The sequence below is a fragment of the Sciurus vulgaris genome, assembly GCF_902686455.1.
Source record: "Sciurus vulgaris genome assembly, chromosome: 2".
NCBI classification, from domain to species: Eukaryota; Metazoa; Chordata; class Mammalia; order Rodentia; family Sciuridae; genus Sciurus; species Sciurus vulgaris.
The window spans coordinates 3,618,441-3,644,715 of record NC_136462.1 but is presented as its reverse complement, the minus strand read 5'-3'; the positions used below and the strand labels follow the sequence as shown (position 1 = coordinate 3,644,715).

Genomic DNA, 26,275 nt, shown 5'->3' with positions numbered 1-26,275 from the left:
GGCCCACTCCCCTGCCCCTCCCTCACATGAGCAGTCCTCCCTGGCTCCCAGCCTGGCCTCCTGCCCCTGGCCAGCCTGAGCCAGATCTGAGGAAGTTTAGGGCCAGGCAGAGGGGAGCCTGCATCCATGTTAGCTCTGCAAAGTCCACAGGCACTGGTGGGTGAGCCAGCGCCCTTTCTAGCTACAGGGGAGGTGGGACACCCAGGGCCCTCTGTTCCCTCCTGGTCCGGTGCTGACCTCCAGGGCCAAGGCGCGCTTCCTCCAACACACCTTCCTTCTAAAAACAGCCCACCTCCCAAAAAAGGGTAGAGGTGGGCGCGAGGGTGGGGGCAGCGCTCACCCGCGAGCCTGCTTTGATGTTAAACCCGTGGGCCCAAGCTGGGTGCAGGGCCCAGGATGTGCCCGTGGGCCCTCCCCACACACACAGCTTGGGAGGTGTGGGGTGGTCCTTCAGGATCCTCCCTGTCCCATGCCCTCCCTGTGTAGCCAGGAGCCCGGGACAGAGCCGGGCAGGGAGAGCCTGATCTGGTGGGGGCGGTGGGGGCGATGCGGGCGGGGAAGGGGCAGACATTTCGCAGGAAGTGTTGCGACACTGGGCTGTGGGGTGAGAGCCGGCAGGCAGAGCGCGGGCTGGGCGACGGTCCGGTCACTGAGCTTGAACCCTCCCCGCGCCGCACGGCGGCAGGGACTGCGGCGCCCGCGTAAACACGACTTGCCGAAGTCCCCGCAGCGACAGACGGCGGGGCTCCGACGGAACGCCAGGCCGCCCGAGGCCCCCACACTGCCACTTGGCAGCTCACTGTCTACTGGGGCATCCGGAGCCCCGGCACGCGCCGCTCGCGGGGCCCCAAGCTGCCGGCTGCACTGGAGCGGTGCCCGGGGACCCGGCCGGGGCGGAGCCAAGAAGGTGCCCCGCCCCCGAGGTCCCGCCCCTCAGCGCGAGGCCACCAGTGTCATCCTGAAGCTCCCCCTGGCGGTCACCGGGGCCACTGCACCGTGTGTTCTGAGGTGGGCCACCTACCAATGCCCTGCAATGCACAAGACGCCTGAGGCTCAGAGTGGGCATTATCCCTGCCGTGCCCTGCAGCAGGGTGCAGGAGCAGAAAGTGGAACCAGGGCCTCCTGTTCTCAGACCGGGCTCCACCTTGGACCCTAGGACAGTGTAGGTGGTTTGAGCTTCTGGCGTCTGTGTTCCTCTGTGACTGTCTGACTCCCCAAGAACCCCAAGGGTAGGTAAGCCTCTGGTGGTGAGGATCCTTCTCCCCATCTTCCTCTACCTAAGAGGCAGGTCCTCAGCTGATGGGAGCCCGTTTGGTCCCCCCACATAACTCCATTTTATGGAGAAGTAAACTGAGGCTCAGGAAGTGAGTATTCTTCTGGGACTATTCTGTGCGTGGCCCATCATATTTCTCCCTCGCAATTGCTCCCTGCTCTGCCTTCTGACTCCAGCCAGGCAGGTCCTGAACCCCCCAGGCGCCTCTGAGACAAGGCAGGGACTTTTCCACAGGGATTTTACTGAGAAAGTTAGGGGAAAACAACATGGAAACAGAATAAAAGAACAGCCACATGCTGGCAAGTGGGCCTGGGCCTGGGGTGCCACTGAGCTCGAGAGCAGTCCCTAGGCCCTGGGCACCACTCGCTGTTCAGTCACCTGGGACTTGAGTGCAGGTGACCCAAACTGGAGGTCCGAGTGCCCTGATATGACCCAGCTGACTCGTCTTGGGCCCCTGCCTCTCTCTCTCTTTTAAATTTTTTAGTTGTAAATGGACATAATACCTTTATTTTATTTACTTATATGTGGTGCTGAGGATCGAACCCAGTGCTAGGCCAGTGCTCTACCACTGAGCCACAGCCACAGTGCCCCCAAGTGTCTCTCGAGTCATGCTAACTCCTTCTCATCTCTCATTTCCTCTGACTGTTGGAGGCCAGTGGGCAGGCCATGCTGAACTGGGAGGACAGGACCGCTGGCCTGGTGGGTTCCTTGGAGGCTGAAACTTGAACTCTTATACCCCACTCCACAGAGGGGACCCAGGACTCAGGGGTTAGGGCAGTGGGAGGTCTATCTGAGGAGTGCTGACGTCTGGATATGACTCAGATGGCAGTGGCTGTGCAGCATCCCCGGCAACTTCCAGTTTGCTATGGCTGAATATTGTCCCCCAATTTCATTTGTTGAAGTCTTTTGAACATCAGAAGATGACCTGATTTAGAGATAGGCTCTTTAAGAAGGTAAATAATTAAAATGAGGTCATTAGAATGGGCCCTCATCCAATAAAAAGAGGAAATTGACACAGACAGGCACAAAGTGAAGACCTGGTGAAGGTGCTGGGAGAAGCTGGCTACCTACAGACCTTCAAGGAGAGAGGCCTTCAGGGAAGCCAGCCCTGCCGCACCGCGCAGAGTCTTCTGGTCTGCAGAGCATGAGCCCAGTCTATGGTGCTTTGCAAGGCGACCCTGGGACACTAACACAGAGCTGCCCTGCTGCTGTCCTCACACCCGCCTGGAGCAGCAAACTGGTTCCAGTCCAGGGTGGGACAGGCCTGAATCTGTTCTCCTGGAGTTTCCCTGAGTTTCTTTCCTAGGATGCTTGCTGTGGAATCACCCTGGGAAGGGGGACTCCCTCCAGGAGGGCTCTGTGACCCTCCCCACAGAATGACTACCTGACTTGCTGGGGGGGAGTGGGGCCCTTGTCCCCAGGCATCGGGCTCAGCCCAGTTCCACCTCTACTGTTGCACTGACCCCAGCCCAGACACCATCTCTCCCTTACTCCTTGGGAATGGAGGGGACAACTGCTCCCTGGGTGTCACTGTGAGTGCACCTCGCACCTGTCTCTCTCTCATCCTGGGCTGAGGATAGAGCCCAGAGATGCCCGCAGGCTGGGCAAGTGTATCTGCCACAGCTGGGTGCAGGGGGTCTTGGGATGAACTTGATGGACAGCCTGGTGCTGAAGCCCCTTCCCTCAAGGTAGGTGTGCCCTGGCCTCTGGCCACAGGAGGGGCTGCCAGCACCCACCCCCACTGCCTCAACCCAGGTCCTGAGGGTGGTCCTCTCTCCCCTGCCTCAGTGGCCCTGACCCTCTGCCTCAGTCTTAGATAGGCAGGAGGGATCAAAGGTTGGAGTGATGGCCTCTGGCAAGAGAGGGGCGGGGACTTTTTTGAAAGTGAAAGTATGGGGTCGGGTTGAGCGTGGGGTGGGGGTGGAGCCCAGTGGGCCTGGGCGGTGCTGACCACGGCTGGGAAGTCCCAGCTGTTGGTCACTTGGGCTGCTTCGGAGGTCGCAGGCCTGGACCCAACCCGGGGCCTCACTCAGTCGGCTTTTCCAGGGCAGCGTCTGCCTGGGCTCAGTGTCTGCTCCCTCAGGTATGTCCTGGTTAGGTGGGGCCTACGGACGGAAGGGAGCTGCAGACAGCCGGCAGGGACTCCGGGGACTGAGGTCACTGCAGCTCCGCTCATGGCCAGAGCAGCCGCTCAGTGATGTTGAGTGAGTGAGTGGTATGGAGAAGTATAGATTTAGGACTCAGTCACAGGGACACATCTGCCCTCCTACACAGGCAGTCACCACACATGCAGAAAGCACAGAGACACATGCAGAAGCCAGGAAGGCCTGCATGCAGATGCAGACAGACACAGGGGGACTCATGGAGAAAGCCACCTGGAGCCCCCCTGCGGCATCCACATACTAGAACAATCACACACAGGAGACAGGCCCACATGCAGACCTGCAAAGCTCACACACACTAAGTGTGGACATAGCCCCAGACTTGCACCATACCCCAGGCACCTGCCCTGTACCTGCCCTGACAGTGCCCAGCTGGGCCAGGTCCATTTCCTGCTCCGTAGGCTCCTGGTCAGAGGCAGACATCCCAGACTATGTACCTGCCCCTTAGTCATGGAACTGGACCCACGACAGGAGGTGCTGACTGTGTCCTGGGGCTCCTCAGAGGAGCAGGCAGGTGGAGAAAGTGTGGCCAAGGTCGCCGCAAGTCTGTGCAAAGGTGTGGAAGAGGTGACGGGGTGGGGCAGAGCATGAGGTGCAGTCAGGAAAAGCCTCCAATGCCAAGCCAAGGAGGAGGCTGTATTTCGCAGCAGTGGGAGTCTAGGAGGGTTGTTCTGTGGCTACTGTGGAGGGGCCTTTTTATTTCCACCCCCCTACCTGGTACTGGAGATTAAACCCAGAGGCTCTACCACTGAGCTACACCCCCAACCCTTTCTAATTAAAGAAAAAAAAAAAATTGAGACAGTCTAACCAAGTTGCTGGGAGGCCTCAAACTTGTGATCCTCCTTCCTCCTGCCTCAGCCTCCTGAATCTCTGGAAAAGGAGCCTTTTAAGTGCCTTTTTTGGGAGCAGAGGGAGGTACTGGGAATTAAACCCAAGGGTGCTCTACCACTAAGCAACATTCTCAGTACTTTTTATTTTTTATTTTGAGACAGGGTCTCACCAAGTCACTTAGGGTTTCAGTAAACTACTGAGGCTGGCCTCCATCTTGCAAATCCTCTTGCCTCAGCCTCCTTGAGTTGCTGGTATTACAGGTGTGTGACACTGTGCCTGGCTTTAAGTGACTTTATTTTTGGTACTGGGGATTGAACCCGGGGTGCTTTACCACTGAGCCACATCCCCGGCCCTTTTTATTTTTTAAGACAGGGTCTCACTGAATTGCTAAGGGCCTGGTTAGGTTGCTGAGGCTGGCTTTGAACTTGGGATCCTCCTGCCTCAGCCTCCTGAGTCCTTGGGATCACAGGTGTACGCCACTGCACCCAGCTCAAATGACCTTCTTAAAGTGTCTTTTCTAGTAGGTTCACTGGGTGTAGGAGAGCTACCGATCTGATTGTATTTACAAAATCAATCCACAAAGCCTGCTCACCAAACTGTCCTGTTAGCCTCTCATCATTTTCAGTCTCAGGTTTTCTAAGCAGATAATTATATCACAGTGAGTTTTATCTGTTTCTCCATAAATGTTTATAGTTCTTATTTATTTTTCTTGCCTTATTGCCTTAATTAGCTCTTCTAGGCAAACATTGAAGCATAGTAATAAGAACAGACATCCTTGTCCTTTCCCGTGTTTTCAGACTTTCATCTTGCAAGGAAAGCTTTCAAGGCGGGTTGGGGTTTCAGCAAGGCATCCCTTCTGCTCCGAGGAACCCAAGGAGTTCAGAAAGGAGAGCAATTAGGAGGCTGTGATCCGGCGATGGTGAATGGCTGGCAGGAGTTGAGGGGGTACTGCTGGCCCAGAGCACAGTGGCTTCTTCTGAGCTTTGCGGGATGAGTGATAGGCCATTCCCAGCATAGGGTTGCAGTGGGCACTGAGGATTGCCTGTGAGGACCAGGGCTGCTGCAGAAGGTAAGGTCTAGGAAAAGGGAGGCAGAAGAGAGGCTGGGCTTAGGGAGGGTGGGAAAGCACAGACTTGAATTCTCAGTTACAACTGGGTGACCCAAGGTGGGAGTTCCCAGCAAATTGTGTCTTCTGGGTGACTTTAGTTCCCTGCCACTGACCCTGCAAAAGACGTGGTAGCCTTACCTACAGAGTGTGGGGTTAAGGGCCCAGGGCTCAGGCTGGCCTGGGTCTGAAGGACCTTAGAGCTCAGCCAGTGCTGCTCCCATCAGGGAGCTGGAGCACAGGTCTGGCCTCCCTGGATGCTCAGGGCAATATGGATGGGGAAACAGAAGGAGAGACAGGGAGAGGCCATGGAGGGCAGGCTCAGGGAGAGGCGCAGCCACCAGTATGGCCCCTGAGCGGACCAGCCAGGGTTGAGGGGGCACTCCTTACACTGAACGGTTCACTTTTTCCAGACTGTGCTCTAGGGTGGTAGGGAAGGGGAGATGGGCTGAGACTCCCAGGTCAGGAAGGAGGGCCACATTCCTGCAGGAAGTCCCAAGTGCCCAGTGAGCAGACAGATGGTGATGGCAGACGACACAGCACCGTCTGAGGAGTCCTTGGAGGTGGGGGTGCCCTCGGCTCCTGAAACTCAGGTCAGATTTGGGGAACAAAGCGAGGGAGGTCAGGAGGGGGAGCAGCCTGAGGGGGAGCCTGGAGGCTGGACATGCAGAGGGACAGAAGGGAGACCTATAAGACCAGATGGGCTGGAGCCGGAGGAGGTTCAGTCCAGAGAGAGAGGGCTGTGATTGCCTGGATGTGGGCCTCAGGGTTGGCTGAGTGCATGTGGGAGCCTTGGACCGGTTTAAAGCAGGGGAATGATCCTTTTGTACTGTGAAGGTCAAAAACGGTTTGGGAAGCTTCTGGGAACTTCAGGGTCATTGGTGGTGTGGTGCAGGCTGAGGGGTCATCTGGGAGCCTTGCTTGCTCTGGTGTGGGACAGAGTCCTTGAGCAGGCTGAGTAAGATCCCAGCCTCTTCCTGTTAACCTCCCGTGAGAGGAGACACCCTACCCTAAAACCCATCCCTGTGCTCCCTGGTGGAGAACTCACTTACTGGTGCTGGAGGACCCGGGACAGCCAAGCCTCTGCTCCTTGTTTCCAGACAGACCTGGCTCAGCCCACTCTCCCACCCCTGAGCAGGATGGCTTGAGGCAAAAGCCAGCCATGGCCTCAGGTTCTTCTGTGAAATGGGGCAAATGAATCTCACAAGTTTGTTGTCATGGGGACCTGATTTGTGTCAGGCATTGGGCTGGCATACAATAGGTGTCTATTAAATATGGACTCTTCCCCAATTGAGGCAGGGGCCCACCTGTCCTTTCCCCACCAGCCCCCCCCCCCCGCAACGTGACAGGGCACCCAGAGCCCCCAGCAGGGGTAGGGGCAGTTTGAGTTGTAACTGGCTTCTTATTGTTTTTGCCCTCTGGGCACCAACCCCCAAGGCAGGTACTGAGGGGCCCCAGGAAGAGGAGAGGGGAGGTCAGCCAGCCCTTTGCAGTATGTGGATTGAGTCTGAGTGGGCAGGGTCCCTGAACCCTGACTCAAGGGTGAGGCTGATAATGTCCCCATCAATCACCTGTGTCTGCCTCCCTCAGCTGGGCCTCCTTCCAGCTGCCCAGTGGCCTCTGGATCCTGGAGCAAGGTAGGTCTCAGCTGGCCCTTGACAGAAACTTTTGCTGGAGGGCATGGGGTGGGTGAGGGTCTGGGCAAATTGAGGCCCAGGGAGGGGCAGTTGTAGCCTGACATTACCCAGGGATCTGGTGCTGCTCCAGCAGGGGCTTTGCCTGGTGCCTGGGGTGGTGGGAGCCCTTGGAAGGGGCTGTGGGCTCTGCCTCTGTTCGGTTTGTACCCTCAGCGCAGCCAGCCAGCCCTGCTATTGCCCTCAGTTTCTCCGAGGATAAAGTGATACCTTACCAGCCCAAACCCTCCTCCACCCTGTCCCAGTTTGCACAACAGGGGAGGGGGAAGGTGCCGGCTTGGCCTGTGGCCTGCCAAGAGCTCCCTCTACTCTCCCACCCGCAACTTAGCCGAAAGCCAGAAAGGCAAACATACTGGCTTGGCCCTGGCTGGAAGAGGATGTGATAGAGCCTCGCAGAGGGTGGAAAGTGTGCCCCGTGCCATGGGGACCCGACCCCATTCTCTGGGGTGGAGGTGGGGGGAGGGGAGCAGGAGGTCCAGTGTGTGGGAAACAACATGGAGACCCTCTCCGCCCCCTGTTAAATATAAACCTGAGGCCCCTCCTACCACCTTCCCTTTAGGCTGTGTGGCCTAGATAAGCAGCAGGGTGGCTTAAGCCAATGCCCTCAAGCCCCACAGCACCTCGCTCCAGAAGAAACGGGAAGGGCATGGACTCCGTGGGAGTCCCGACCCTCATCTTTAAACAGAAGAAGTCCTGCTTTTTAGGTGGAAAGGGGTGAGCCAAGTGTTCTGAAGGACAGTAAAGGGGCTGCTGGAGGGAGGGTTGGGGGGATGTGAGGTCTTAGAACCTGAAGTCCAGAAGTCCTGGATGTGGTTGCTGGGCCCTGCCCTCCTATCTGCTGAGGGCTGGACTGGGCCCCAGAACCTGCATGTCCCACCCCACCACCTCTAATGCTGGTGGGAAGGGCTGGTCTGGCAAGCCGAGTTGAAGATGGGCATGGGGTGAGGTCCTTTTGTGGGGTGGTGGCAGGGGAAGCTTCCTGGTGGCCTGGTAGTTAGCCTGGCAGTAGCCAAGGCAGTGTCGTTTGGACAGACTGAGGGTCGCCACTTCTAGGAAGCCTGCCGTGACAGAGGTGCTGGGTCTAGTCAAGTCCCACAGGACTCCCCCAGGATTCTGTGTCTGCTCCTGGGCTGGGTACCCTCCAGGTCTCTTGAATCTCCTTCTCATTCCCAGTTCTCCTGCTGCCAAGATGTCATCACCACGGACAGTGACCCCTGGGCCAGAACTGCAGAGCACCAAGGAGCCTGGACTGAAAACCCAGACCCCAGCTCAGGGTAGTGGGCAGATCAGCAGTAAGGAGCAGCCCAATGCCCACCATGAGGATACCATGAGGCCAGGCCTGGATACCCTGAAGCGGGCCTTCTCCTGGGTAAGCCCTCAGGCGTCCCAGGCCTCCAAGGAGGACGCAGGACTGCTCAGGCGAAGTTCCCGCTTCCTGTTTCGGTCTTTCCGGCGTACTATGGATGAAGGTCTAGCTTCTGGCCAGTCCCAGGGAGCTGCTATGCCAGAGGAACCCTGCATGGTCACAGATGGTGTCAGCCAGCAGGAATCCACCCGGGTGGGGCCTAAGGACCTGGAATTTGAGGCAGGTGAGGGCCTCACTGACAACACTAGGGAAGAAAGGAGAGGAAACTGAGTCAGAGGAGGCAGCAGGGCTTCTGACAGGCTCTTCTTGAGGCCCAACCTCCCCAAACCCTGCTTCCAGCACAACGTTACTTCAGATCTTCCAGCATCTTAGGTGGAGCCCCCACTAGGCAAATAAGAAAAGCAAGGCTCAGGTTAAGTGACTTGCTTCCAGCTGCATAGCTGGAGAAGCAGAGGAATGAGATTTGAACCAGGATCTGCATGACTGCAGAAGCTTAGACTCTGCAGACTTTCACAGCCTGGTTCCTGGCCAAACCAGGGCCATGCAAGAGGGACTGACTCTCTCTGATTACAGAGTCACAGAGGGTGCAGGGGAGGCTCTGGGACTGCCCAGAGGAGGACAAACTGGACTCTGAAGAAAGGGTGCAGGTAGAAGAGGGCTTCTGGGGCAGGGGACTGGCAGGGAGCAGAACAGCCAGAAACACTGACTTTAGATCCTGGGGCAGAAGCCTGGGCATTACAGGACCCACCCAGCTGGAGACCTGACCTATTAGACCTGCAATCGGGTTGCACATTAGCCAACTAGGGTTGCTCCATAGAGCTGGGGTCCTGATGGGAGTAAGGCAGATGATAGGAACTGCAAGTGGGGAGGGTGGGGACTGGTGCACATTGCTCTTTCCAGCTAGGTTTAAGGCTCCAGTTCTGCTTCTTCCAGTGTGATTATGAGCAAGGGCTCCTGGCAGGAGGGGCTGCCGGTGAAGGAGGTTTCAGCTGGGCTCAAGGCATTTGGGTGAGGGGCTGGGCTGCCTTGGGCAGGATTCAACAGGGACCTAGGTCTCTGTTCGGCCCAGGGTTCTGGGGTGGTGCATCTCACGACCCCTCTTGTCACCTGCCCTTACAGAAGGCAAATCCGTGGCCGATCTCATCACTGAGAGGCAGCTGCTAGCTGCTTTCGCACAGCTCCGGTACCTGGAGACGAAGCTGGTAGCTGAGAAAGCCTCTCGCACCTTTGAGCAGGACCCCACCGCCTTTGCGCGGCGTGCCATGGACTTGTGCCTACATTACGACGGACTGGCGGCAGAGATCGGCGCCATCGTGCGCGAGACCCTGGGTCCCGAAGGCATAGACCAGGCCGCACTTGTTGAAGTGGCCCGCGTGGTGCGCGCAGAAGAAGAGGCCCACCCGGAGCTCCCAGCCGACGGCGACTTCCTGCGCACACCCCGCCACTGGCGCCGGCACTGGGAGGACGCGGTGAGGCGCAGCGCGCAGGAGCGAGTGCGGCGGTCAGGCGCCGGGCTGGCTTCGGAGCCTGACCAGGGCGCGTCCGACCTGGCCCAGCTTCTGGCAGAACTTGGTGGCTGGGTTCGACGCGACCTGCAGAAGGTGCGGTTGGTGGTGCAACCGGCTTACGCGGCCGCCGGCTTCCCGGCGTGGGAGACCTACCTCCGCGCCTTCCACAGCGCCGTGGCCCAGCGCCTGCAGGAGCTCGCGCACGCCGCCCGCGGCTGCGAGCAGCTCTATCTTCTGCTGGACTGGGCAGCCAATGTCTACGGCAGGTGAGACCTGCGCCGCGGCGACACGGGCCAGAAGGGCTCCCCTGCCAACCGGAGGCCTTGGGAACTGGCTCCGGGTTCCTCTCTTCATTCCTTCCCCGGGGGGGAGCTGGCGAAGGGGCGCCCCAGAGACAGGGACTTTGACCTTCTTGCCTCCCTGTTAGGCTGCAGTGTGACTCCTGCCCAGCTCTGCGCAGGTTCCTGAAACCGGAAAGTGTCCTGGGGAGGTCCCCAAGGGAGCAGGGCGCCCAGTTAGAGGACTTCAGCTAGTCCCTAAGGTGCCTGTGTATTCCTTAGAGAAGGGGACTTCTCCAGGCAGGACACCACTGTGGCTACACCGCGGGGTGTGGGCTGACGCCCACTTTCTCCATCTATGGAAACGCAAGTGTTGGGGGCTGCTACCTCTAGCTATGAGGTGTGATGGGGTGGTTCACCTCTCGAAGGGTTCCCAGCACTAGGGGCAGGAATGCCTGGGGAAGAAGGCTGCCTGAAAATCTTGGGTTCCTTAAATTGCCTTGTGACCTCAGGCTTGTACCAGCCGCCCTCTGGGGTGGGTTGGATTGGGATGGGTCCCTGAGCTGCACTGTGTGTGTGTGTGTGTTGCTTAGAGCCCAGTCTTGGGTGTAGGCCAACCATGAGGCATGAGGGTAGAGGTCACCACTGAGGCAACCTGGCAGAGGTCCATGGACAGACAGCTCCTTAAGCATGCTGAGCAGGCACAGCTGCTGGAATGCCAGGAAATCCAGCGGTCAGAAGCTTCCGGGGAGGGGGTGGTGGCTTGGTCCCCTAGAGAGCGGGAGTGGGGGTGGAATATGTGAACAGAAGTCCAAGCTCAGGGCCCTGCAGTGATGGCTTTAGCCTTTGAGCTGTTGTGAGGGGCATCATAGCCCAACCCAGGCCAGCACTCCCACCGGTTGTTTTCCAGCCCTGACTTCCTGGGCGACCCGGATCTGGCACTGCTCACGGAACCGCTGCCCCCACTCCTAGCGCCTGACGTGTGGGCTCGACTGGAGAGCGACTACACCAGTTTCCTGGAGGTATGGCCAGCTGGGGCCTGGTTCCAGGGGTCGGGTCCTGCGGGAGGGTGGTCCCAGGAGCTCACGCTGTCTCCAGAGCTGGCAGCATGTCCCACATCCCTGAGGGCACAAGATGGGGTTCTGGAGGCCAGGGTGGGGACAGAACTCCCTCCTGGGAGTGTCTCACCGTGGCCCCATCCTACTTCCCAAAGACCAAGATCGCAAGCTGCTTCGATGGCATCCTGCAGCTGGAGCAGAGTCGCTGGGCAGCCGCCAAGGCCCCTGATGTGCTGCAGGGCCTCTACCACTCACCACTGTCCATTGATGTCCACATGGTGCGCCTGGGAGGAGAAGGGGAGGGGCTTGTGTTCAGACCTTAGGCACGAAGGGGGGACCCCAGACTGTTGTATCCAGTGCTAACCATTCCTGCCCATTAAACAGGAGTCTGAGGCCCTCAGTGGGGTGAGAACCGGAGCCCATGGGGCCCATGGCTAGGTTGGGGTACAGTTCCTGGTTGATCAGATGTGGGGGAGTTGACCTTCAGGTTGCTCTGCTTACAGCTGGAGCCGCGCTGTAATCCCAGCGGCTCAGGAAGCTGAGGCAGGAGGATTACAAGTTCAAGGCTAGACTCAGCAACTTAACGAGGACCTAAGCAACTTAGTAAGACCCTGTCTCAAAATAAAAAAGAAAAAGGACTGGGGATGTGGCTCAGTGGTTAAGCACCTCTGGGTTCAATCTCTGGTTCAAACAAACAAACAAACAAACTGGAACCGTGATGGCAAGGGAGAGCGAGGAGGGCTGGAGAGGTCGTCGGGTCACAAGCTGTAGAACTCTGGGCATCCGGGTTGGGGCCCGGGCCGCGCTCAACTCAGGGTGGCTCGCAGCTAGTGGCCGAGCATGTGAAGGCGGCCGCCGCTATCTCCGCGGAGCTGGAAGCCACCACCCTGCGGATCTGCACGCGAGCACTGAGCCTCTTTCTGCCCAGGTGTGTGTGCGTCTTTGGCCAAAGTGAGGTGTGTGGAATGGTGGGGCCAGGCGTGGGCGGCGTGCACCCTATGGACTCAGGATGCGAGAGTCCAGTGGGAGGCAGGGACCCCCTGGACTCCAGGGGGGACTCCCGGATCGCAGGTCCTGGAGTTTGGGGGGGGGGGCGAGGTCACAGCGCCGCCGGGAGTGATCCCCAAGGCCTCTGCGTTTCCTGCCCCCAGGTTTGAAAAGTCTTTTCTGGAGTCGGAGGCCGTGAGCGAGCCGCACCTGGGCGCCTACATTAACGCCTGCGAGCTGCTGAGGTAGGTCTCGCCCGCTCCTCCGCAGGCGCACTGCCCAGCGCGGCCAGCAGGAGGCGCGCGAGCTCCGGAAACCCTCCGGGAGGCTGCGGCGGCTGCTGTGTGCGTGCGGGTGATGGGCAGAGGAGCTCGGACCCATGCTGGAGCAGACGGGTCCCTCCGGAGTGTGAATTCGGGCAGGAGCTCAAAGACCTCCTGGGACTGTCCCTCCCCGCCCGGGCTCCTGCCATGCTGACTCAGCCCCGGGGGAGCCGGGCGCTGAGAGGGGTGCTGGAGGGCCTCGCACTGACTCGTGGCAAAGGACTTATCCGACTGCCCTAGTTACTGGGCTGTTTCTTTCCTCCCTTCGTCCCAGCCAGACTTCTTCCTTTTGGGGGGCACCTTCTCCTAGAGAAGCCCTCCCTGAAGCACTCCACCCTGGGCTATGCTGTCTGGGGTCTGCACCCCTCTGTTCTCCGAAGGTGAAGGCCCTCCCTGGGGGATGGGAGACTGCTTCAGTGCCTTCAGCTGCACTGTGCCTTGTGTCCTCCACTGCAGAGGGCAGTGGGCCACCGGTCAGTCAGATCCCAGTTCTGTCACTGGCTAGCTCGGTGGCCTGGGACAAGTCACTTCATCTCTTTACCTCTTTTCTCATCTAAACGTTGGCACCAGGGCATCTGCTCTCTAGAACTATGGGAACTCTGCCTTCTTGTGGACCCTTGAGATATGTCAGGCATGTGGGTGCTCTACCCATCTAGTGGCTTTCTTTCTGAGGGCCACATGCCAGTGGGAAAGTGGAGGCTCCAGAAATGACGCTTGTCCACTGTTGTAACCAGTAAGTGGCGTAGTCAGGATGTGAACCAGGCCTGCCTGAGTCCATGATGGTGATGAGGCACTTCTCCAAACCGTCCCCCACCCTCGTGTTGCTGGGGATTGAACCCAGGACCTCACATTTGCTAAACAGACACTCTACCCCTGAGTGACATCCTAGCCCCTCTAACATTCTCTTGTTCCTAAACTGCCAGGCAGATCCTCAGCACTGAGACCCTGGGGGTTCATGCCCAGTGAGCATTCTCCACACCTTGGTAGGCAGTGATAGAACTTCAGCCCACCATGCTCTCCCTGGACTTTGGGAACTGGGTCCTCAGTTTTCTTCAGCAGGAAATGATAAAGTTCAATGGAGGGTCTATGCCAGGCATGGTTATGTTGTACCATCCCATCACCAAGGGATGGAGGATTTTCTCTTCCTACTTTCCACACCCAGCAGGTGTGGACTATTCCATGGAGCCTGGGACCCAAGTCCCAGAGCTGCCAGAGGGAAGCTGGTCTACCCCTTCTATGATTGGCTCCCAGGGCTGCTACATTATGCAGCTCCAGGAGCTGTCCTTCACACTACAGTCTAAATGAATGGAGCTGGTACAGTACCTACCTACAGGGGTTTGTGCTGGGCTTTGTTCTCCAGCCACTTCCCCTTGGCCTCCTCTTCACATGTCTTGGCCCCTTCCCAGGACCAGTCTTCTGTCCAGGTTCCCAGGAACTCTAGAAGAGCTGGAGAAGCCCTTGGTGGCTGCCACCTGTAACTTCCAGAAGCATTTGCTCCAGGGCTTGCAGAAGGATGTGCAGGTGAATGGGACAGGTCTTTCTCTCCCATCTTCCCACACCCAGTAGGTACTATCTATTTCCTGAAGCCTGGGGCCCAAGTCCCAGCATTCATTTACCCCAGGACCGATTTCAGGGCCCAGAGTGTCGGGGATGGGCAGGGTCCCAGATGAGCTTCCAGCTGAGTAGGATGGTTGGGAAATTCCTCCCTTCTCACTGTTCACCTCTTAGAGGTTAACACCTAAGCCCAGGATGGTGGGTCCAAGCAATCAGGTCTGGGCCCCTCACCCAGACCTTCAAGTTGTCCCCAGGCAGGGGACACTAAAATTCAAACCCTGCCCACGGGAACTCCTGCCTGGAGGAGGCATTCTGGGAAAGGCATTCCAGTGATATACTTTGTGGCTGGGAGAGGGGATGCACCAGGGAACCCAGGAGGAAAGGGGAACAGGGATGGTGCACTGGGCTCATTCCCCACCCCTCTACTCCCAGCCACTCTTCAGGGTCTTATGCACCAAGAGCTGGCTGACACAGGACACACTGTACCCCATCATGGACAAGGTGGTGGCCTTTGCCCACCACCTCAAGCATGTAGCCCCACCACTGGCAAAGGTACTTCAAGGGGGGTGCCCTGGCAGGGTCCCCAGGGGCTGGGGTTGTTGACCCTGACCCTGACCATGCTTGCCCAGGATACTCTGCAAGAGGTGCATCGTTACATTGTGCGGGAGTACCTGGCACAGGCACTGAGGCCCCGGGAGCGCTTCCGGGGCATGGAGCGTGTGAATGGCGCCCACAAGATGAACGTGGAGGCCCAGGCCATCGGTGACACCTTCCAGGGCTTGGTAGGAGCAGCATCTGGCCACCAGGCCCTCGGCTAGTGCCCCCTATTCTCATTTCTATTCAGCACCAAAGAGAACCGGGTGGGTGTCGGGGGGAAGGCCCCAGCACTCAGAGGCCTTGGGCAGCAATGGGTCTCCTTTGCACCCTCCATCAGGAGGGAGGGTGGCTAGGTGTTTGGGATCAGTGGGGTGAGCAGGTGGGGACACTTTGCATTCATTTGCGTGCAATTACCCGGGCTCTAAGGGAAGGAGCAAGCATTTGTTGCGGCCCCACCTGATAGGCAAGGCCTGGTGGAGGTCCCCCGCACTCCCGACCGGACCCCCAGCCCTCGGAGCGGAGACACTCCCTCTTCCCCACACACCCCTTATCTGGGTTGCTGGTTCCCCACTTGCCATGATTCCTGGCAGCGCTTTCCCATCTGGGCAGAGACAGGAAGATATCTGTGCTGGAGATGGGGCGGGAAGATGAATTCGGTGTTGCAGGCGCCACCTCAGTGTCCAAGACTGTGTCCCCTTCCAGCTTGGGGGAGACAGTCACGTGGGGGATTGTTGCCCGGCAGCTTCAGGGCTGGAGGGCACGAACGGAGGGGCTGCAGGCTGGGGCTCCTGGGAGCCGTGGCCCAGCCACACGTATTTTCCTGTCCGCAAAGGGCTCTGAAGCCACGTGGCTTAACCAAGCCATCCCGTGCGTGGCCGAGATCCTGGGTGAAACTTACAAGGATGACATCCAGCGGCACCTGGAGACACTCATCCAGAGCTACCCCGACATCAGGTTCGTAGCCCCGCCTGCGCCCCGACTGGGTTCCCGGGGTCCCGGAACTTAATGTTCGGTCCCTCTCCAGAGTCTAGGTGGCAGTGGGTGGGCGGGTAACCAGTGGAGCGAGGAGCAAGCTCGTTTGGGACCAGCTCGAACCCAGCGCGGACCTGTGCGCGCATGTGTGTGAGGACCGCAGTCAGGGAGGCGCCTTTGACCCGGGCGCTGGACCCCGGGCGAGCCGGGTCTGCCGCTTCCGCGTATTCTCCAGCATTCCGAGCAGTCTCATGGCGCGGGGGTCAGGCCTCCGCCTCTGGGATCCAAGAGCCGGCCACCCCCATGCGGAACAAGCCCCCTCTGGATGCCCCAGGCTCAGACCGGCCAGAGGAGGAAGGCTTTGATGCCCGGGTGGGTCGGGGACTGAGTCATCGAAGCCCACGGAAATCCCAGTTCAGGGCTCTCCAAGGCTTAGAGATTCCGGGATGGGAAGACAGCAGAAAGTCCCTGCCCCAGCCCCATTTCTGGGTCGCGGCTGTCCCCGGCTGTCCCCGGGGAGAAGGCCCTGCTCCTCATCAGGGCTCGCCTCCCCCGTTGTGGATGGGAGTGACCGCCCCCTCACAACGTCCCGGGCTTCCCCTCCAGCCCCTGCTCACCCCATCCTCCCTGGCTGCTGGTGGCGGCCCTTGGAGCCCCTCATGCTGATCCGTGAGAGGGGACGACTCGCGACATCCCTGGGCGCAGTCTTCTACCTCCACCGACCCCCACCTTGCTGCCTGGCCGCAGGGACACCTTTCCCAGCTCCACCCCCTGGGCTGCATCGCCCCCTCCCTTCCTCTCCACCAGCACGGTTTCTCGAACTCCCTTGGCGCCTGTGCACAGGCTCTTTCCCTGTGGGCATGATGCCTCCCTGGTGCCCTGAACTTGTGCACCCTCCGGCCCAGGTACTGTGCACCCCAAGTCCCACAGTCCGCTTTCCTCCGGAGCCCGTCTGACTGGGCTTCAGGAATGCTGAGTGACTCATGCTTCCTCCCCAGCCAGGGGTTCCTTCGCCCGGGTTAGAGTGTTAGGGGCTGCGGCTCTGCAGTGAGGGTGGTGTCTTTGCAGGCGAAACCACATATTGGCCATTCTGGCGCTGCGCAGACTGGGCCGCCGCAGGAACCAGAGCCTCCTGCAACATGCCCAGGACCTGCTGAGGGCTGCGGCCAAGGCTGTGGGCTCAGGAGCCGCTCAGGACCGCGTGCTTTTCGAGGAGATAGAGTTGTCTACCTTCATGGACCAGCTGGTCACCTGCATCTAGTGCTCCCCTGATCCCAGGCAGTCATTCCAGGCCCTGCCCACAACTCTGAAGCTGCTGGAATTCTTGTCCTCAGTCATGCTTGGCTGCTTGGCTGGAGGTGAGGATGAAGACATTTCAGGCATTTGTGGGGGAGTATATTGGGGTGGCAGAAGCTCCCTTTAATACTGCTGGCCAGGGATGGCTACTCTGGTAACTGTCCAGCACCACCACCGCCCCAGTCTGAAAGTGGAGAACAGAGTATTTATTCTAAAAATAAATGTGAATTAAAATGATGCCTCCCTACAGAGGGGGCAGAGTCAAGCTGATTGGGAGTGGGAGGCCTGAGCCCATGCACTCAGGGCCAGGCAGGAAGGCTCCTTTTGGTGGGTGGTCCTTTGTTACCTATTATACCTACTGAGAGCCTGAGGCAGCCCCAGAACTGGGAAGGCCTCAACTCTGGGCCTCTGGGCCTCTGGGTCTGCTTGCCTTGCAGGGTTGGCCTTGCCTTGTGGGGGTGGGCACCGCTCTGCCTCATCCTAGCTGCCTAGCGGAGGCCCCTGGGGGACAGAGAGAGGCCAAGGCTTGTGGCTTGAAGTATTTGGGTTACAGGTGGCAGGGACTTCCCAGTAATAAAGTTGCCAGGTTACTTTAGGGGGAATGTTGCCCATTGAGCATGTGTCTGGGCATGACCTGTAGGTGTCAGCAGTGGGGGAGCCCCAGAAGCACCAGTGGGCCCACGCCCGTGCCCCTTCTCTTTGGAATTTGCCTGCTCTCTGAAGGCCAGGCTGCCAGGGAACCTGTTGGCACTGGCAGCTGTGACTTTCTGGGAAGTCTGGGAGCTGAGGGGAAGCTGAGGCAAGCCACCTTAGATGCCCCTGGCCCTGGCTGGAGTTGGGGCAAGTGACTGCAGGTGGGCCAAAGAATTTTGAATTTTGGGCCGAGGTGCAAGGTGAGTGGGTGGTGCATCTGTCCTAGCTCCCCCTGGCCCCTCCCTGCTCTCTGGTCAGCCAGGGGGCAGTGCCCAGGCAGATTTGCACAGGTTCTGAGTCATCTGGGGCCTGAGGTCTTTGGTCACCTGCCAGAAGCAGTCCCTGCTCCCCCATGGATGCACAGAACTGGAAGCCAGAGGCAGAGCAGGCCAGGCAAGGGAGTATCCAGGCCTCCCTGGGTAGGGTGGGGTGGGGGCAGGCAGGGCAGGAATGAGGAAGTAAGGTAAGGTTGGGGTTCCCAGGCTCCCAGACTGGGTGGGGGCAGGGAGTGTGTGCTGACACTGTCAAGCAGTACTTGTGCTGTTAGAGAAACGAGCTGGCAGAAGGCAAGTGGTCTTGGCTCCTCATAACCCAGGGTTCAGAATGTGAGAAGGGCATCTCTGACCCTCATGGAGGGCAGTCTCTCCCCTGCCTGACCCCACATGTACCCCCAGTAGCCATCAGTGTCCTGCGAGGGGAGTTGCAGACAGGGTTCAGAGGAAGGTAATAGGAAACCTTATCTGGCCCAGTACAGTGGCACATTCCTATAATCCCAGCAACTGGAGAGGCTGAGGCAGGAGGATCACAAGTTCAAGGCCTTCCTGGGCAACTTGGCTAGACCTTGTCTCAAAATAAAATAAAATAAAAAGTTCTGGGGGTGTAGCTCAGTGGTTGAGCACTCCTGGGTTCAATTCCCAGTGTGGTGAAGGGACGGGAGAGGAAGCCTTATCCGGCGAGGTTCTCCCCAGAGAGCTCCTGCTACCCCAGCCTACCTTTGAGGCCAAGCTATTCATTGAACTCCTGCAGCCCCTGACCCTTACTGGCCTAGCCCTGCCTGAGCCTTTGGCTGAAGGTGATGTTCCAGAGCTGGGCCAGGCTTCCGACCCAGGCTGTGAGGATGTGGGAGGGCCTTGGTCTTGACTATGCCACCACTTCCCAGTGGTGAGAAGTGGCAACTTCCTGTTTTGTCTGTTTGTTTTGGTGCTGGGGATTGAACCCAGGGCCTTGGCCATGCTAAGTATACAATCTGTCACCGAGGCAAATTCCTTTCCCGCTCTGTGCCCAGTTTTTCCAGCTGCAAAAAAGCTGGGGAGGATGAAGAAGCAGCCACAGAGCTGGGCCTTTGGCCTCCCTCTGACCCCTTGTCCCAATGCCCCAAAGGCCATGCCCTACAAAATTCAAAAAGGCCCTGGGTATGGGAGTGGGGGAACCCTGAGTGTTCATGAGGGAAACCCTGAGTACATGAGTGTAGGTCCCTGGGTTGGGGAGGTCTCTAGGGGAGACTCAGAGGAGGCTCCCAAGGCTGAGCAACTTCTGCCTGACCAGAGCTTCATAATGCAGGCAGAGAGAGGCGTAGACCCTCTCAGAGCCTCAGGCTTCTCTTCCTGAGGATTTCTAGACCTAGAGATAGGAAGTCAGGGTTTTCCTGCAGAAACTGTACAAATGTGATCCTTGCCCCTCTGCGTTCTGAGCATCAGTGTGATTCCACCACCCACCCATGTGCATGCTCTTGAGTCTGGCAGTGATCAGGGACGCGCCCAGCTCTCCAAGGCCCAGCCCAGAGGGGCAGGAGGCCAATGGCAGTTCCCACAAGGGTGCTGTCAGTGGAGCTGGGACTGTAGCGGGGGGAGCCTAAACTGGTGCAGGTTTAGGGCTCTGGCCACTGGCCCTTCTGCCCTGGCTAATTGGAACCCTGCTCCTCCCTTTACCTGCCAGATCCCATGAGACCTTCAGAAGAGTCTAGGGTGTTTCCTTGGCCATCCTGTTGTCCAGGCCAGGCATGTGGGGGTGGATACTGGCTCTGAAAGCTGCTTCTGGACTTGGCCAGTCGTTTGGTTGGGCCCCTGGGGATAGAAGGCTCTTGTCCAGCTTTCTCACTTCTGTCATGGAACAGGGCAACCTGGGACCATCCACCTTGCCCTTTAGGCTCAAATCTCAGGCTCTGCCAGCTCTACCCTGGTCCCTGCCTCTGCCTGGTCCTTCTTCCTGTAGTGTGGCCTATTGCTAGATCCTCTTCAGGGCTCAGCCTGTTTTCCCTCAGGGTCACCCATTTCCTGGAGTCCTTCATGTCTCTGTTGCTGAGCCTTAGGTCCTTGAGACAGGACTTGTTCTGAGTTTTCTGGGGCTCCAAGCCAGGCCCAGCTGGGAGAGCAGTGACAAGTTGCAGGGATCCTGTGTCCCCATGTACAGGACAGGAGCTTAGGTGTGCAGGTTGGCAAACTGTGGGCCTGTTGGCTCGAGGACAACGGTACGGTGGGAGAAGGGGACTTAAGCATCCACACCAGCTCAGACTAGGGCCCAGTAGGCTCTGTGACCCTCTGTCCATCCTGGTCCCTGGGCTCAGGCTCAACCCAGGCTTGAATGTGCCATGCTGCAAGAGCCCAGGAGGCTGGGGCACGCAGGACTGTGAAGGTGTCTCAGCTCTGCTCTCCCCTAGCTGGTGACCTGCGGTCCCACTCTGAGGCTCAGACTCCTTGTCTATAACGTAGGAGAGGGTACTCAGTAGGGAGGGAGCTCAGGGTGAGACTGTCCACCAAGGTCCTTGCACTAAGGGCATGCTTCAGGTGGCAGTCAGCATGTCACCTCTGTGCCTACGTAGCCTCTCCCTCTTCCTTCCTTGCCTGGTGTCCTGGCTGCTTCCTTCCTGACCTCAGTCCTTAGCAAGCCCCTGTAGGTGGGGCAGCACCCTCAGCAGCTAGGCAGGGGTTCCTACCGAGCCCCTCACCACTGCCTAGGTGGACACAGGAGGCTGCAGCGTTCTCAGGGATACTTTCCATCCCCAATCTCACTTCCTTCCTTTGCTACCACAGAAATCCCCTGTGGGAACTGCAACAGGTCACAGGGGCCCCTACCATGGCCAGCATCCACCCACCATCCATCATCAGGCCCTGGGGAGGAGCGGGACCAGGCTGCACAGGGACGTGGCCCCTCTCCAGCCACTCTCTGTGGAAGCAGGGCAGGGGCCCTGTGCTGGCGCTGTGATAAGACAAGGCTCTAGGTCTTGGGGGTCAGACCCTGTCTGGTAGAGAGATTATGCCGGAAGCCAGGGGCTCCACTGGCAAGGGTCTCCTGGGTCTCCTGCTGTCCTAAAAGGCTTGAAGGGATGTGAAACTTGGACATGTCACACCTACCCATCAGTTTATTCTTCTCCTGGGACCTGTAGGGTCTAAATTAGTCATTGCAAAGGCCCTTCCTTCTTCTAGGGACAATCTTCTATGTCTCTGCACACAGACCACCCACTTATTAGCTGTTTTTAAAATATATTAGTTGTTTTCATTTTTTACCTTTAATGTTTCGGATAGTAATGCATTCACATAGATCAAAATTAAAATGGTTCATCAGAGACAAAGTGAAAAGTCTCCTTCCTATCTTCTCACCTTTGTAAAAGCAATACTTACCCAAGGAATGACTTTATGAAAAGTGTAGTTACTGCCATTGTTGGAGAACCTGGTTTTGCTGGGGGGAGGGGGAGGGGGAGGATGGGACCCTTCTTCCTGGTCCCTATAAAATCAACCAGTGAGCCTAAGGCTCTGAGGTGGATAGAATCCCAAACAGCAGGACCTCTGGGTCTTGGCAAGAACTGCAAAGAGCATTGTGCTCTTTCTGGGATGCCCACCCTCTGCTGCTGTGCTTGGGGAGGATGTGGTTGGTGCTGCTGGGGTTCTAGCCTGGGCTGGCTGCCTGAACCCAGAGGTACCACATCCTGGAGGAGGGCCTGGAGCTGCATGCTGTGCCCTTTATGCCCAGTGGTTGCTATTTCTGTCTCCTGTAAGCCACTCCGTCAACCCTCCCGGCATCCTGTGGAGGTCTGGGGCAGCCTCCCTCCCCTCCCACGTTGGCCCAGCCCCATGAAGTGCTGGGATTCCCAGGAGAGCTCCTGCCCAGTGACCAGCCTGTGTCAATGGGAGGCCAAGCTCAGGGGCTGCTTTCCCGGAAAACATGTCAGCTGGGAGAAGGGCTCATTTGCAGTGACTGGGAAGTGAGATTGGGGATGGAAGGTAGTCCCTCCTGAGACTGAAGGGTGGGAAGCTGAACTCGGCATCTTGCATCACTATCAGGGCCCTTGTGAAAGGATGGTGACTGGGTGGGCACCTAGGACGGGACAGCCCAGCTTGGGGAGCAGAGTCTCATCTCCCAGCCCCCTGAGTTTCATCAGGCCTGGCGCCTCCGGAAGGCTCTTGGGAAGCTGTTGGGGTTGGGCTCCCATTGTCCCATGGCCCTGGGTTTCTACCACATGGCTCTGTCTTACAGGGCTAGGTTCACTGAGCCCCCCCAAAGCCATGCCTTCTCAGGCCTCAGTTTCCCTTTCCGCCAAACACCAAAAGGAGTCCTTGGCCTGGCTTCCTCAAGGAAGGGAGGGGCTATCATGAGTGGACAGCTTCCCCGGGGGAAGGACTGCTTGCCCTGTGTGTCTCCTCTGGTGAGTGCCCTTGGGTCTCCCGCTTTGGAAGGAGGGTATATCTTGAGGGTGGCTCCTGGTCAGCTGTCCTGACCATCCCATGATCCCAGGGAGGTCAGCAGATTCCAGCCAAAGCCCTGTGCAGCTATAAATGACCCGGAACAAGTCACTTCCTCTCTTAGGAAGGCTGGGTGGTGGCAGGAACACCAGCCTCAAAACTTTAACCTTTGTGTACACGTAACTTCTGAGACTCAGTTTCCTCTTCTGTCAACAGGAGACACAAAGACTGCCCAGTGCATTTAGTGAGTGGGGCACCCCAGGGAATAAGAGACCCCAGGAAGGGTCCCAGGTCTGGGCATGGCCTGAGAAGCGAAAGGGAGAAGGCGTGTCCTGCAAGCCGAGACAGGAGCCATGGGAAGTGCAAGTCATTCCATAGAGGGAAGTGGGTATGGCCGTAGCAGGAGGGCTGGGGGCATCCTAGAATGCCCTGCTCTGCCCCTCCAGGGAGCCCACTCCACAGCCAGCACCATCCTGCGACTGAGGCTACCAGCCAAGCCTTCTGGTCAGTCCCCCGAATGGAGCCAGGCCCTGCAACTCAACAGCCCTTCTAGCATCTGCCCGATCAGCCCGCCTAGCATTTGCATGTACCAAGCCCCACCCAGGTCGCTGTCCCTTCTGCCTTCAACTCCCCATCTTCTGGAGAGATTCCCTCCAGCTACCTTCTCAGAGAGCCAGAGAATGAGTTTAGGGAGGGCCAATAACACACCACCCTGTGGTGTCCTCTGGCCAGAGGCTGGCAGAGCTGCGTCAGGCTCTCCCCCACTGTGCCGCAGGGCAACGGTGGAGGTTTAATTGATTGACAGAACAAGGTAATGAAAAATATTGGGATTTTTTTTTCCCGAGAGTTGTGAAAGAAGTGGAGGACAACATCTGCTATTTCTGTATCACGGGCTTGTATGCCTTCCTTTTGTCTGATTTTCCCCCCCCCTCCCCCCCACCCCCACCCCCCCTGGTACTGGGGCCTCACACATGCTAGGCAAGCACTCTATCACCGAACTGCACCCCCAGCCTTTAATATTTTTAAGTTTGAGAGAAGGTCTTGCTAAGTTGCCTGGGCTGGGCTTGAACTTGCCATCCTCCTGCCTCAACCTCCTGAGTAGCCAGGATTACAGGTGTGCGCCACTGCGCCTGACTTGTGTCCCACTCAGTCAAGCTGCATTTCAGAAATCAAGCAGCATTGGAAAAGTGGTATGGCCCGATGCTGCTCCGTCACCAACTGGCACATGACTGGACCTGCCTGTGCCTCAGTTTCCTCACCAGTACCCATTTCATACTGTTGTCCGATGAAGTCAGTTGATGCATGAAAAGCACTTAGAATAGAGCCTAGCTCCTTGGAGGCCAATAGATGTCAACTAGTATACCTAGATGAACTGAAAGCAAGGACACGAACAGAGATGTGCACGCCCATGTTCGAAGTGTCACTATTCACGATAGCCAACAGGTGGCTGGAACCCAAATGTCCACTGAGGGATGAATGGAGAATCAAAATGCAGTCCATCTATACCATGCAACACGATTCAGACCTTATTCTGACACCTGCTGTAACATGGATGCATCGTGAGGACGTGAGCTGACAGAAATAAGCCATCCCAGGACAAACACTGTGTCACCTCCTTGCATGAGGTGTGTGGAGCTGTCAAAGCCACAGAGAGCAGAATGGTGCCAGGGACGGGGGCAGAGGGAATGGGGAGTTCCTGTGTAATGGGTACAGAGTTCCAGTTTTGTTTTGTTTTCGGTACTAGGGATTGAAACCAAGGGTGCTCTGCCACTGAGCCACGTCCAGCCCTTTTTAATTTTTTATTTTGAGACAGGGTCTCACTGAGTTGCCCAGGCTGGCCTTGAACTCATGATCCTCCTGGCTCAGCCTCCTGAGGGCTGGGGTTACAGGCATGCGCCACTGCACCTGGCTGAGTTCTAGTTGTACTGTGGGTGGGCAGTGGTGACAGGTGCATGACAATGCAAATGTACTTAATTCCACTTAAATGATAAGTTTTATGTTATATTTTACCACAATTAAAAAAAATAATAGTAGTTGCTACTTGGTTAGAGGGAAAAGAGGGGAAGCCCCATGTGTCCACTGAGACCTGGGTTTCATGCAAGGAGTGGACCTGGCTCTGGTGTAGGTGCTGGCCTCCATGACTTCTGGCCTGGGCTAGGGGCCTTGCCAGTTCCCTCTGGGGGAGGTGGGGACCTAGACAGCAGCTGGTCTTGCAAACAGCACATGATGCTTATTTCCTGCTGGGGTGGAGATCCTGGCTGCCTCTGGAAGTGCCTGGCCTCTTGGGGGCTGTCAAGAAGGGGGTTAAAATAACTCCTGTTCTGTGGGCCTATCCCACTGGTGTCATTCCCCTGCCCTCCACAGAGCCCCATTTTCAAAAGATTTCCCTTATGTTGGGGACTTCACAATGGGACCTTTGACCCCACGTCTGACCCCACTCAGAGAGGGGAAGTGTCTGGTGCAGCTGCACAGCAGAAGGCAGCCCCTGTTTCTTCCAGTTCCAGCTCTTGCTCTGAGTGAGCCACTGTGGGCAGCTGGCATAGGCTGGTGACTGTCCTGTGAAGTCCGTACTGACCAGGGGTTTTTGAGCAGATGGTGGGGTCTTGAGGGCCTGATGAGACACCCTCCCCGAGCCCCCCTCCCCGAGTCACAGATTCTCCAGCATTTCCCAATCTGCTTGGGATTAGGAGAGGGGTGGGTGGAGCAGCGGGCCGGGTGAGTCATGTGGGGATTGCACAATGAGCCACAGGCTGTCGGGAGGCAGTGGGCCAGGGACCCTTGGTTCTCATCCTCTTTGTTCCCTCTCTGGTTGGCCTTAGTCTCCCCATCTGTGTACTACAGAGGGGATGGAATGACCCCCCCCCCCACCTGAGTACTGTGGCTCTGCAGGCTCCTCTGAAGAATATGCCACCCCTGGGGATTCTGGGAGAGGAGGTGGGATCTCCCTGTTTTAAAGCTTCCTCCTGGCAGGCTCTGGCACCCACCTCTGGGACTCCCTAGGGACAGGATGGATGACAGTTCAAGCCCAAACCTGGCACTTGGCCATCACTCCTGAGGAGGAAGAGGAAGTTCCTAGCCCCAAGGGACACCCCCAAACCCAGCTCCCCCCAGTCAACTACCCCTCCTGGCCCCCAAAGATCAGTGCCAGGCTAGCAAGAGTTGGGGGAGGGACCAAACAAAAGGTGGGGAGGAGCCCAGGCTCCAACTAGAAGCAAAAGGGAAGCTGGTGCCCAGCAGGAAATTCCTGAATGACAGAATCCTTCCCAGAGAGCAGGACTCCCTGGGATGTGAAATAGGAAGGGGAGGAGGGAGGTGCCCAGGGCTCACCTTTAGGACGGAGCCCACCACCCATTCTCCTCTCCTCCCCTCCACCAGGACACACCCTGAGAACCAGCGTGCAGACGGGGAAACTGAGACCCAGAAAAGGGTTAGACCTGCCCGAGGCCACGCTGAGAGGGGAGAGCTGAGCCTGGGGTCTGGGCTTTGTGCTCATGATCTTGCCTGGTCTCAGGAGCCTGTCCTGGCCCAGCTCTAGCTCTAGAAAGGGAAAGTGCTTCAGTGGGTGTTCTGCAGGCCTGGAGGTGAAGTCAGTCTGCCAGTCTCACGTAGTCCTGCCTGTGTAGCCTCGGGTAAGTTATTTCACCTTTCTGGGAGCATCTCCACTTCAAGCAAGGCGTGATCATGAGAGGGCAAGTCGATGGCCCAGCACGGGGTCCTGTGGACAGCAGCCCCTTGCCCCTTCGCGCCTCCTCCAGGAAGTCCCCTCCCACGCCTCCACGCGTCACGGCTGTGCCCAGAAAGGCGACCTGGCGGGGACCGGCGTTGTGGTGGGAGGGGGCGCGAGGCAGATGGGGCTGCGGCCCGCTGGGACGCCGGGGGCGCGGCCCTGGGCGCGGGCCCCT

The 26,275-nt window shown here is 58.0% G+C and overlaps 1 protein-coding gene across 6 annotated transcripts; it reads left to right on the top strand.

Annotated features, from left to right (window-relative positions):
* The first annotated feature begins 1,094 nt into the window (after nt 1-1,094).
* EXOC3L4 (exocyst complex component 3 like 4) lies at nt 1,095-26,002 on the top strand. 6 transcript variants are annotated; one of them, XR_013762282.1, is made up of 14 exons: nt 7,015-7,779; nt 8,239-8,654; nt 9,551-10,205; nt 11,128-11,239; nt 11,431-11,553; nt 12,103-12,203; nt 12,427-12,507; nt 13,992-14,106; nt 14,572-14,691; nt 14,769-14,921; nt 15,569-15,690; nt 16,777-17,066; nt 22,168-22,336; nt 25,749-26,002. XR_013762282.1 is itself a non-coding variant. In XM_079130094.1 (13 exons), exons 3-13 carry the CDS (start codon nt 8,255-8,257, stop codon nt 16,967-16,969), a joined length of 2,175 nt encoding a protein of 724 aa, XP_078986220.1. In that variant the 5' UTR covers nt 1,095-1,162; nt 6,962-7,008; nt 8,239-8,254; the 3' UTR covers nt 16,970-17,719. The 6 variants fall into 6 exon arrangements, 5 of the variants coding, with proteins under 5 accessions (XP_078986220.1, XP_078986218.1, XP_078986221.1 ...); XM_079130094.1 differs by lacking the exons at nt 7,015-7,779; nt 22,168-22,336; nt 25,749-26,002 and adding exons at nt 1,095-1,162; nt 6,962-7,008 and having other exon boundaries at nt 16,777-17,719; XM_079130095.1 differs by lacking the exons at nt 7,015-7,779; nt 22,168-22,336; nt 25,749-26,002 and adding exons at nt 3,244-3,356; nt 6,978-7,008 and having other exon boundaries at nt 16,777-17,719.
* Nucleotides 26,003-26,275: the final 273 nt, after the last annotated feature.